The 13295-nt window shown below is 34.3% G+C and overlaps 2 protein-coding genes across 6 annotated transcripts in view; both read right to left on the bottom strand.

Moving 5' to 3' along the window:
* Positions 1-13295, bottom strand: part of RABGAP1L (RAB GTPase activating protein 1 like) — a 563496-nt gene that overhangs the window by 366619 nt on the left and 183582 nt on the right. The window lies entirely within an intron of this gene.
* Positions 7917-13233, bottom strand: GPR52 (G protein-coupled receptor 52). The gene is made up of 2 exons (XM_010992879.3): positions 12099-13233; positions 7917-11041 (listed from the first exon to the last, which is right to left on the bottom strand). Exon 2 carries the CDS (start codon positions 10820-10822, stop codon positions 9737-9739), a length of 1086 nt encoding a protein of 361 aa, XP_010991181.3. The 5' UTR covers positions 10823-11041; positions 12099-13233; the 3' UTR covers positions 7917-9736.

Below are 13295 nucleotides of genomic sequence, written 5' to 3'. Positions count from 1 at the left end.
ATTTGACTAAACTTCAGGAAAACCAAAACATTCTGATGACTGGTTTTAAACAGCATCTGACAATGTCAAAAAACCATAAAACGCCTTTTGCTGTAATAAATCTTAGCCATGAGTGCAACTACATCACTAATTTTCTAACTTACATTTTATCAAGAGCCTACGAATAATGTTATATATCAATGCAGAATTATAATTTCTCTTAAGTCGTACACATTTTTGAGTTGCATACAAGTTCGTTCTTACATAGCTAGATCTTCTGTTCTTTTGTTTTACTGCTTCGTAGAGTACCGCAAAAGAGGACTACTTATTTACAAGTAAATCAATTTTTCAGACTTTAAGATTATGATTTATTGAAGGAAAGTTTAACAAATGCTTTTGATGTTTGAAAAGTACATCCAATGTTAAGCATTACTGACTCCATACTTAAAGGTAAAATAATGTGTGATGACACTACATTAGCAGTTGAATAAAAAGACTAGGAAGTAAGTTTTACACACAAAGAACTTTAGCCAAAGAGGAAAAGATTTAAAAAAGTATGTAGATTAACTGTAAAAGGTAAGAATTAATTAATTAGAAAGAGTACGTCTGCGTTTCATTTAGAGTGAGGTAATCAGTTGACAAACCACTGGAATCACAGAGGAGGAATCAATATCTACAGTTTTACCCGTATCAGAAATTTTCCTGATACTTGGATGAACCAGGCTGCAGTTAGCAATCACTCCTTATGAAATCCTTAGCAATGACAAAAGCACAACATTCTGTTATTGTGAGTACCATGTATAAGGTATACATAATGTTTTTACACCAGGGGTCAGGAAATTTCTTCCTGAAAGGGTCAAATAGTAAATATTTTAGGTTTTATAGGACATAAAATCTCTGTCACAACTAACTCTGCCATTGCAGTATAAAAGATGAAATCAGCCATAGATTGATTCATAAATGAATGGGTACAGCTATGTTTCGGTAAAACTTTTACAGTAGTAAGCAGTGCACTTTGTCAACTCCTATCCTATACTATAGTTATCTACATTTAGTCTGTATATCCTCTATTAATAGTCTATATGTGCTTGGAGAACTGAAAATCTGTTTTACTTATAAATGTCATTATCTTGCATAGAATTTAGTAGAAAGTAGATTCCCCAATAATCAGGTGACAAATATTAGGGGGAAAAAACAGCAGCAGTGGTCTAGGATGATATCTGAGTTGGTAGAATATGTCCCATGTGCAGCCCCTGAAGCTACTTCTATGCATGTAAATATTCTTGCCCTGATCTCAAAGCTTATACTTTATACCTAATGATTTCATTCCAATTATGTTTAATCCACATAAAAGAATATTTTCTTTTTAATATACTGCATCCTGAAGTTTTTCTGTATTTTTCTCAACAACACATTTGTACTATGTTGAATACTGAACATTTCCTTTCCTTTTACCTAAAAACTTCTCAAATATCCCAAAGTATCCTCTGAGACTAAAGCATCCAAACACATGGCTAAATATTCATCTTTTAAAATGCATAAATCCCTCCAATTCTTCCATCTATTGCATTGTTCCTAAGGCTCTTCTGCAATCTCTTCCTCAAATTTTGGAAATTAGGTAATATGCCCCCTTGTTTGCTCCCCACAATTCAGTAAGTTATTCTTTGGACTTAAAAAGGTCCTAGAGTATCTGCAGAACCACAACTTATGTCACATAAAACACAATCAATAAATATTTATTGTCCTAATTTGTTGATACAGAATGTAAACATATCTGGTTAATTCAGATTTCAATAAATTGGATTTTGCAATGACTCAACTCACAAATCCTTTTAATGAGTATCAAATTCTCACAAAAATTTTAAATGTTTAAGACAATAAACTTTTGAAATAACTCAGTAGAAATCATTTGTATTAAACTGATGCATATACTAGAAACTAAGGAAAGGTTTCATCTAAGGACATTTATAAGGCAATCCTGTGTTAGCCTAATTTGAGTTCCTTTTCCTATAACCATTATTATAAAATAAATAAAACTGAATTATATATTAATAGGGTTTTATTTGAAACATCACTAATTCAGACTGATCTCTCTAATCCCCTGAGTACAATTTCTTAGGCTACACAAAAAACATATATAAAGCACTGTAGCCAAAAATGTCAAAACCTTTCCATCATAATGCTTCAGAAAAACCCATCCCACTATGACTTCAACAACATTGCAAATCCACTACAAAGAACATTCAGAACATAAAGTGCACAGCTATGCCATGTTTACTTTTCAGAAGTAGTTATATGAATACTGTAGTGTGTTTTTGACAATTCTTCATCATTAAGGTTATAGTTTTTTAAATACATAACTAATACTGTTCAAATTAGTCTATATATCTCAATACATTCAGCAGATGACTGTCATGTTTTTAAAAAGAAAGGTAAATTTCCATTATCCTCTATGGATGAGAAATTGTTTTAAGAAATACCAAAACAATGAGCAGTCCTGATAATACATCTCATTTAAATTTCCATGATCTCAAAATCCAACCTTCAGTTTAAGGTAACCTTTCCTACTTCATAAATTGAAAAATAAAATTTCACATGGAATTTTTCCTATATCAGCTAAGTCTTCATTTTCTACTCAAGGAAGAAAGGTCATGTTACTCTATTACCAGCCATTTATAAATATATTATTCAAAAACCTTAACGTATAGGCAAAACCACTGCTACAGAAGACATGGTCAGTAGTACCTCTGTCTGGCCATATGATCTTGCTGGGTTCATTTAAAAATCTTATCTCAGATTTCTATATGTGAAATTAGATAATGCTTACTCACAGAAGTTTTTAGAATACATCTAATTCATAATGTCATGGGTATTATACATGTTCAAAAGCATTTTAAGCTTTTTCAAATTTTAACTTGCAGCATTTTCTAATAACTACCTAACACTCACACTTGACAGGAGAGGCAGGTTACTGGTCTCCATTTTCCTCGTGGTACAGGGAATCATTTGAATATATACCATTTTAACATGCCAAATCTAGGACATCACTGGTAATCTTACCAAAGAATGTTACTTCAAATCCTAATATGTCTTCTACTGAAAAATGTGTACCTTTAACTATGGCAAAAGTAACTGAACAGTCTACAATGGCTGCAAGTTGAGGATGCTGGGATTTTGTCTCCTAAGTCTGCGGCACGATGAAAGCATTACAGCAGATACGCACATACCCACATGCACACTCCTTTATTTGTCCCACAGATAAATGCTATCACAGGATGTCCTGGACTTCAAAATCCATAAAAGTAAATCAAGATATAGTCCTCTAATAAATTTTAACAGTTTGCTCAATTTTAAGTGTTAAATCACACTTAGAAACTGAGAAAATAGGGCTGATTATGTGAAGCTGATGACTGCAATAACAGAAACTATCACAAGATCTATTTAACATTACATTCTAAATATGAGTCTTCAAAATGCACTTTTCCAGATTTATTTCCAAGTAAATACACCTAGGAATCCAGTAAAGTTTTAAGATCTTGCACATGTAGTAAGTTTAAAAAATTCTGCTAGGGCAACAGAAGTAGGAAGTGTGATAAATCTGATTTTGGGGATGTCAAGTTTTTCCTCAAAATCTATTTGAGGAGAGCAAAAAGTGAAATGAATAACTACTTGTAATTTTAATTTCAATACAAATTATATTTTAAAATCTAACTTATGGAAAGAACACTTCACAAAAACCTAGATGCACATTATACAGAAGTTTCCTTGCAAATAAGAAACTATGTTCTCTTTTGAAATTGGTAACTTTAAGCAATTCTAAAAACAGAATTTTTAATCCTCTTTTCCTTACCAAACTAATAAATAAAAGAAAAATTCAAATATAATTTAACTTGTTAAAATATTAAAACCAGGATTTTTTCACTTGCTTATTCAAAAATTACCTTTCAATCTTCCCCAAATCCATCACTGATAATATCTATTTTACCAATTTAGGATTTTTAATTATAAAATTCCTGAAAGAGTAAATGAAATAACTGTGAAGAAGCTATTTATTATTATAAAATGTACAATCTAATAATACCTATTTTAAAACTTCATATTGTATTAGGAACATAAGTAAATGTTTTAAAACTGCATTTTACACAGGGTATATACATGAATGCATGTCAGGCATAACCTCAGACAAATGCACGGGTCATTTCTTGCTACAGTCTGCATTGCAAAGATATATTCTGAATTTTAAAGAACAGCATAGACAACTTCGAACTTGACTTTCTGTATGTGGGCATTCTACCTAAAATAATACCACCACTTGAATTTATAAAGTATATCTGGGCATGTTTAACTGTCATCAACCTCATTTACACTTATTTAAGTAGAAAACATAAAATAAAATTGGAGTCAAATTTCTAAAATCAAAGATAAATGTGATTCCTCTTGCATAAAGCAGCATTTGGGGGAAGTTTTAGAATTTAAGCAAATATTTCCATTCAATAAATTCTATCACTGTGCACTATTTTTCTTGATATTTATCACCTACATATTTTAAAAATTCACAATATCAGAAACTAATCTGGTCCTATTTACCTATAGTGAAGATTACTGACATCACATACGCCTTTCACGTTAGTATCTATCAGACATAACTGACTCCTGCTAAATTTATTACTCTAATTTTCTTCACCTTCATAGATAATCTTATATAAAAGTAGAAAAAAGTTACCATGAAAGTTATAGATCTTTTCTCATGGTAGCTCACAGTGAAAAAAAATGTGACAATGAATATATATATGTTCATGTATAACTGAAAAATTGTGTTCTACACTGGAATTTGACACAACATTGTAAAATCACTATAACTCAATAAAAAATGTTTAAAAAAAAGTTATAGATCTTTCGTGATGGAGGACTGAAAGCAGAATCTTGCCTATCTGGGAAATGCAGTTAACACACCAGCTGAACGATAATTCCCTAATGCAGGGTCATCCTTCTGTTATTTAAAGATATTAAAAAAGCTGAAAAGGTGTCATCAATGATGCATTTTAAAAAAAATGGTGCCCAAAAAAGGGGTATAGTGATTGAGATTAATTTCAGATTCAGCAAATAAATTTCAAACTGATTGTGATGAAGCAAAATTAATTCAAGAGCATCTAATATCATAAGCAGGGCATCAAACTTCTCTGAAAATAACAAATATTACAGAAGTCAGAAATCTACATAAACTATCTTCAAAAGAAAATAGTATTGAGACAAAATTGGATAATGTTACTTGTAGAAACAACAAAACCGTTTTGTGAAACATCAAAATATTTTTAAACAGTTAGCATTCTTTTTAATGAAACAGTATTCTGATTATAAAAGAAGTAAATGCTCACTGTAAAAAAATTTAAAAGAGATTATTAATAAAGAAGAAAAACCTGATCGCATCGCTTTTAATATTTTAAAAGACGACCGTTTACACTACTAAAGGAACTTTAAAACACTTCAAATTATAGTGCAAAACTAACATTGGGTAAAACTTTCACTTACAAGAAACACTGAAAAGAGGATCTATTTTTTTTTCCCCTTTTCAGGTCATATTGTTTTCCTCAACATCTATATATTTGGTTGTGGATTATGCCACTTTCCACAGATTCTTCTTCATCTTTAAGTTTTGCTCAGGGAAAAGAGCAACTGTTGGAACCTGTACAACAGAATATAGCATCAGCTCAGTAACATAAGCTCCTATGCAGTGTGATGGTCCTACCTGGACACAGATGACGCTATGCTCAGCATGTTATACCAGTAAATTCCCCACATCTTAATCTTTATCTGTTTATCACCTATTTATATCTTTTCCACATCTAATGATTAGCTTCTAGGGTAGAGAGAGACAGAGGAAGGTTGTTTAAGGCAGCGACATCATTTCTAATCTTACATAATGAATAAATAGAGCAAATCTGCTTATTAATCTTTGTTTCTCCCGGGTAACACATATATGACAAAGTATCTTAAATTCCATTTTAGCAAATGAGGAAAACTAAAACGCAAAGACAAACGGCAAGATATTCCTGAACATTCCTTTCCCACTATTGCTAACCTGATAAAAGAAAAAATGTTTAAGCATATTTAATACAATAAAGTAAGGAGGCAGGTTAACCTCAAAATTATCCCTATCTCATCCCAACATCTGCTTGCTGGACCTCTTTAATCTCAAATGATGTCTCATGAATAACTATTTGAGTGTAAACAGATTTGAACAAAAATGCTATTTTAGAAAACTCTAATTGTTATAAAACACAATTTTCTTAAATTGGAACTATTGATCTTTAAGTTGTGATGGCAATAAATACAGCAGTCACAAAGATAATAAAACAGCAGCTACCACATTCCCAACACTTTGTATGTGTCAGGAACCATGCTGAGCACACAGACTACATTATCTCATTTAGTCCTCAAATCCGGCCTAATAGGAGGGTACAAGTCTCTGGATTTTTCCAGATGAGAAAACTGAAGACTTAGAATATTTCATACCTTATCTAGGGCCAAACAGCTCATGAGGGCCAGGGTTCCAGTGCAGGTTTCACACACTGGTAGGTTATAAAGCCTTCCAACACTGTGTAACTTCAGTAACAACTCCACAGATAATAGAACCTTTAGCAATAGACCACAGCATTATGGTTTGGCTGTCATTTATAACCAAACTGGATAATTACCACAGAATACAATATGATGATAAGAATAATGGTTATGCTTTCTATTTTTAAAACACATTAATCTAAAAAAGACAGAGTAGTTTCAAAATAAGTCTTATCTTACTCTATAAACACATATTAAAATATGTCAAAAGGAAGTTAAGTAGCTTGCCCTAGAGATAGATGTACCTGAAACATTATAATCAACGAAGAATTTAAACCTAGATCTGGCCTTAGAGAGGCTCTCCTTTCAGCCACAATAAAGATTCCCTTCTCCACTCTTTTTCTTCACAAAATTTTTTTCAGTAGGAAATTTATAGAGACTTGAAAAAGCTATTGAATGAAAACTTAAGAAAAATGAGCAAAAGTAATGTCAAGGAAATGTCATGCCCCAGGGTTTCAGTTTGATCATAGACTAAACTGGCAAGTTTGGGCTTATCAGATTGCTGCTTTAATAAAACAGAGTTTTAAGATCAAGGGAAAAGATATCACAAGATTAAAAAAAGAACTGAAGCAAAAGATTTAAGTGAGAAAAAAAGAAAACTCAAAGAGGTTTTGTAGGGAAAATATAGACAGACACACAAAGGTTTGAAGGCTTTGGGGGCGCTGGCGGTGGGGAGGCAGTATGCATAATGGTTAAGTGTACAGGCTTTGGCTTCAGCCTCAGCCCAACTGAGTGTGAATGAACCTCTTCCACTGACTGACTGAACGACCTTGGAAAAATCACTTTTTTTTTATAGTTTCCTCATCTTTAGGATAGGAATAAAAACAGTACCTATCTCAAAGGGTTGTAGTGAGGATTTAATGTTAAAATATATGTAAAACTTAACACAGTGCCTGGCACATAATTACTGTTATTAACTGTCCTGAGGGAGAGCCACAAGAGGAAAAGTCAATAAGCACAGCCTCAGGTTTTCTGTACAGAGGACTCACTGGATCTTTTCTAACTATACCTACACACCAAACTTAAGGAATCAAAACTTGATTCCCAAATAATACACATAATGTTGAAGGTTCTATTTATGTCAACTGAAAAGTTGGCAGTATTACATTTCCTCAAACTCTGTTTTCCTTGAACTGGTCTGAACTTAAAAGGCGCATTTCAGCTTATCCAAGATGCCACTGGCAAACAGGGGACAAGAATTAATATAAACAACCCAAACCTCAGAAATGCCAAACAATTAAATTCTGATCCTCCAATAAGTTAACGCTTATTCTAAGTAAATGCTTTATTAAACTGAAGCAAAGTCTGGTTTTGATATGTAGAATACTGTTTTATTCTTTATTTTAAACCTTTCTTACATGTCTAAAAATATACAAGGGTTTGGAACAATCTCAATAAAATGATGACATTTCTTTTACCAAAGGACCTCTGAAGTCAAACCACCAGTGTGCAAACATGGTCGGCTTCCAATTAGAAGAGTCATAGGCACATTTCACTAAATGCATTTCATAAAACAAAGAAATCAAAAATGCTGAGAAGAAAAATACCCAGTAGTTTCATATAAATTTTAAAATATCTGCCAGGCAGGAAACTTATGGTTAAAAAAAAAAGTAAGATTTAGATGTTTTAGCACTTACTCCTGATTCCACTGCTAATTTCCCAAATGCCATTTTGCTACATCTAAACCCCTGAAAATTTATTACACAATTCCGTGTAGCACACTAAAAAATAAATTAACCTCTGGATATGAAAACAGATCATTACAAAAGAAGATACTGACAGTTCTTAGCTGTATTTGATAATTAAGTATATTGTATTTTCAGCAGCACTAAGAATGCAGGTTGGCCTAATATAAATATCTAAATACAACTACACAAAAGTATTTTTCTCTTAAAAGAATTTTTTGTATATTTTTTTCCAACGTTGATGACTTAAGAAATATTGATCTATATATTGTGCTAAGAAAACATTAGGCACAGATCACATAATGTAATTTACATTTTTCTTTGTTGTAAAAAATATAGTATGTGCAAATGCATTATCATACAAATTGGTGGACACAACAATAAGCTCTGTAGACCTACTACAAAAAGGTTAATATTTTACTCAAAAAAGAAAAAAAAAAAGACACACAGACACAACAAGTAGCTCTAAGAGTGACACTTCACTTCTGAGTGGGTACTCTGCATCAGCATTAGAATTATTTGTGAATTTTCTTAAAAGAAACAAAGCTTAACTATAGGAAAAAAAAAAAAAAGACATCACTTTGGGCACATGAACTATTTCAAAAGGAACCAAGAAAAATGTTTCCCAAAGCCATTAAAAATATTTCAAACAGTCTATAGATTGCTTTGTTGGAAGGAAGGAATTATTCAACATTATGACTGTTTTATATAGCAGATTCTTTCATCAGCTAAGACACTTCTGGATTAAAGTACCAAAGGATGCAGATGAAGACAAATGGAGGAAAAAAACAGGCTGTTAGGAAGGAGGAGGGAGCATAATTTTACCCAGAAGAAACAAAAATATCATTTCTTTTTGTTCACAGCAGAAATTTTGTGCTGCAAATATTATGAAAACACAAGCAAAAGGGTTGTGTTGCAGGTAACAAAATACATGCTTACTATGCATCCTCCATGGAGAGACCATGTAGATTAGTGAGTTTAAAAGTACACTTTGATGCAAAAGGTTATACTTTACTACATATATAATATGTAGCATTTTTCTATTAAGGGCAGTTTATATTAAGTAACTTCCATAAACACAAAAAGAGTGAGAGACAGAGACAGACAGAATGAGAGACAGAAACAGAGAGAGTCCAGTCAGATAGAGAGACAGACGCCAGGGGCTTTGTTCATGCCCTGTGGAAGATCTGAGATACTTTTTCATCCTTAGTGCTTAATTTTTCTTATTACTGCTCACATACTACTATTATCTTATGATATTACCCTCTATACATCCTTTTCTTTATTTTTTTCCATGAAAAAAGGGGAGATTTATAAAAAAGAAACCTTTAGTCTCTTCCTCTCATAGTCAACCATTCAAGTAAATATTTCTCTAGTGGCAAATTTCCAGATGAATTAAGAATACGATCCAAAAACCACTGTCAGATTACATTTGATTTACTGCGTAGCCCTGTTCAAATGGAGCAGGAATTAGCCCGTTTCCTAGGTTTGGGGTCTCGTGCTTCCTGATCCTTCACACACATACAAGATGTGCACATCGTCTCAGAAAGTCTTCGGAGGCCTAGCCGGAAAACACTGTTGGAAAGGCTGTATATTACACAGTTACAAAAACTATTACTTATAGCAAGCCAGGTTGTTAGGAAGGACAGTGTTGGATTGTCCAAGACGCGGGAGCTTTCTAGAAGAAAGTAAATGATATAGGGGAGCCACAGCATGTAAAACACACTGGTTATCCGAAACAAAACCATAGCGTAGCGACGGTCGGGGCTGTGTCCAGTCTCTCCAGAGGAATCCACCTCGTGGCTAGGGAATCGGGCCCTCCGGTCATTTATCTCTTTGGTGTGCTGCCGGCAAATTTTGAAAATGTGGAAGTAAGTAAAGCAGACAACAAAGGCAGCAGGAGCATAAAGTAAACAAACAATAAAGCCAGTAAAATAGGCACTGGTGAGCCAAGAGGAGGCACACCACTCAAAAATGTCTCCGTGGTAACCAGGTTTCCCCCAGCCAAAAAAGGAAGGCAAGAAAATTAGGCAAGAGTAGATCCAGATTAAAATAATGCAAATTCTCAGACGGCAAGGGGTGACCAGTTGATTGTAGGAAAGAGGCTTGGTTATTGCAAGATAGCGATCCACACTTATGCAAGCCAGACATGCCATAGAAACACTTTTTAGAACTGAGATGATATATCCAAAAACCTGGCAAGTCAGTGACTCGTGAATACCTGTAGAGTAGTGGAGAAGTGAGAGAGTAGGAACCAAGCAGCTAACTCCAACGAAAAGGTCAGCATATGCCATCGTCTGAATGAAATAGCTGGTTGTATAATGGTGTAAGAGTGGAGCACAGTGAAAGACAAAGATGACCGTTAAGTTCCCAGCAATGATCAGAAACGTCAGCAAGACAATAACAACTGTCTCAAAGATGCAGACATCCACCATACTGTAGTGGCCAAATCCAAGCGGGCAGGAGTGACGTTCAGACACATTCAAAATGCCACTGCTCGTGTTCAGGCTCCTCCATTCAGTCCACCCGGATTCATTCATGGCTTGGAATTAAGGGAACCTGCAGCCTTGGCTACAGCAAGCAGGTGCCCTGCCCAGCATCTGCTAGACTCTGCCCATGAGTGTCTCAGAATCAGCTTCGGTAGACAGTGGCAGCGCTCCTGTCACAGCTGAGCATCCCAGAGAGGACTCAAGTCTCTTCATCAGCCTCAGTGCAGCAGTAACACACCTCAGCTTTGGGGGAGAAGGGAGGGGAATAAGCTAGAAAGGAGGTGAAAAAAGGTCACTTGATTAGCTTCCTCTACTGCTCTCAAACAACTTTTTGCAGACATAAGGCACTTCTAGAGAAAATGGACCTACTACTTTGCACTACAAAAAAATTGTATCTGTAAAAGAAAAGAAAAAAAAAAAGCAATTGCCAAGGGAAGAAAAGCCACTGTGAGCCATTTGTTCTCAGAAAGGTAATGTCTTAGGGATCAACTAAAAAGAATGAGAAAAGAAAAAGTCTTAAATATTCTCAGGCTGTTCCAACTGTCATGAGCAGTGAATTCATATTTTAGAATTTTAATAATTAAGATCTCAGATCTGGCTGGAAAGCTAAGAAAAAAGTTCACTGTGGCAAAGTGTCTTTGAGTTCAGCTCAGGGTTTGGTGCTGCTGGGTCAACTTTATGATCTATTTCTCTCTCATTTCTCTCAAAAGCTAAGAACCCCCTTCTCCAACAAGCTCAATTCTAGAAGACTCACATCTCTATTTGGGCACAAAGGAGCAGAACAGAGGTAACAGGCTCCAGATTGCCCTAAAACTCTCATGAGAGAAAAAAAGCATGTTTCCAGTAGGGAATATAACACACAATGGGTCAAAGCTGACAAAATATGATAAATTTCTGAAGTTTTAATTCTGCATGCATTTTTTTTAAGCATTCAGATGAAAACAGTCCATTATAGTTACTGGTGCTACCATCAGCAACGTAATTTATACTTCTTCCTTTCCAAAAGGAAAATAAATCATTTTTGCTATTAATTTCAGCTAAAATTAACCTTCATTATGTGATACGCCACCTTCCTTACAATGGTGCATGGTCATAACTTATTTCTCAGCTTTGCAACCACACCTATGTCTCACAAATATATGTAAATATATGAAATTCAGACAATAATAGAAACTTTCTTATGTACTCCGAGCTTATTTATTTATTACTTAGGTATTGCTAAGTAGGCTTTATAGTCCATATATTTCTACATCTTTTCTAATTTCACTAAATGATTAACACATTAAATCATTACTTCAGTTAAATCTTTTGAAAGTGGAAAATTTACCTTGTTTGTTATATTTTCAGTTATATAGCAGCCATATGTTAAGAAAATGCCACTTCTATTTCTGTATTCTATTTTGAGCAAGTGCTCAATTAATACAGGGGCCATTTAGGTAGGTTATAAGATGTTCCTGTTTTAAAATACTTCTAAAGCATCACGATGAGTTTAAATCTTATAGTCTGAAATACTGAAAGGCTGACAGGATAGAATCCATCCAAAAGGCTTCCAAGGTCATTCTGATATCAGGTTAACATTTGTCAAAAGTCTTTTTTAAAGTATAGGCATTTCAGAGAGTCTCTTGTTAGTCTTTGTTGTCATACCTTTTGAAGAAGTAACATGCATTAGAAATAAAAACATTTCCTTCAGGAACAATGCAGCAGCTTAACAGAAAGCATTCTTCTGAAAGTTATTTTCTTGTGCACCACCAAGTCATGCAGAGAAGTCCTTTTTCTTTCATAACAGCCACAGGATATTCCTCCTTGTACATTCCTAGTTTCACTTATCACAAAATAGTTCTCTTGTTACAGGAATAAAACAATGCTTCTCACCTACAGTCACTCTTATCAGCTGCTAGGCTGGGCTGCTTGATTCAGAAGTCCGATTTACTGTGATGCAGTTACCAAGATGCTGTCGGTATATTCTTAACAATCTCTCAGTATCACTGCCTCCACCTGAGCCGAAGCCCTGCTCCTCCTCCTCATCCTGAGCTGATGCAGAAGAACTCACCATCAGAAAGGTGACTCGGTCCTCCTGCCCCAATCAACAGCACAGTCAATGGCTACTGCAGCTGAAACTGTCACTAGGTAACAGTTGCCAGGCACATGCAGGCTTATAGACTTACTCGGCAAGCTCCGATCAAGATTGACAAAAGACAATGGAACTGACCGATCTTTATAACATATTAATGACATGCAAGAATCTCTAGAGGTATTCTCCTTATGGCATGTTGTAAAGATTATTTCCTATGAGCAGGACAGAAAAGAAAACAAACAAACAAAAAAAAACCCTGGGATACACCTTTAAACCCTGTAGAGAAACTACCACAAGGTACTATGGCACTAAAAAGTCAGCAGTAATCTAATACTCATTGGCAGAAAAAACTTATTAATTATTAAAAAATCAGCTAAGTCTTCATGAACTCAAGTGATAGAGCTACTATTTTTACTCTCTAAAATATATTATATTTTGATTAATAGAAGT

This window comes from Camelus dromedarius, chromosome 23 (genome assembly GCF_036321535.1).
Source record: "Camelus dromedarius isolate mCamDro1 chromosome 23, mCamDro1.pat, whole genome shotgun sequence".
In the NCBI taxonomy this organism is placed as follows: Eukaryota; Metazoa; Chordata; class Mammalia; order Artiodactyla; family Camelidae; genus Camelus; species Camelus dromedarius.
Note: the sequence above shows the minus strand (reverse complement) of the source record. Positions and strands in the feature narration are given on the sequence as shown.

What these genes read in the sequence shown, in the direction of transcription:
- GPR52 (XM_010992879.3), bottom strand. Translation starts at nt 10,822, where the DNA reads ATGAATGAATCCGGGTGGACTGAATGGAGGAGCCTGAACACGAGCAGT.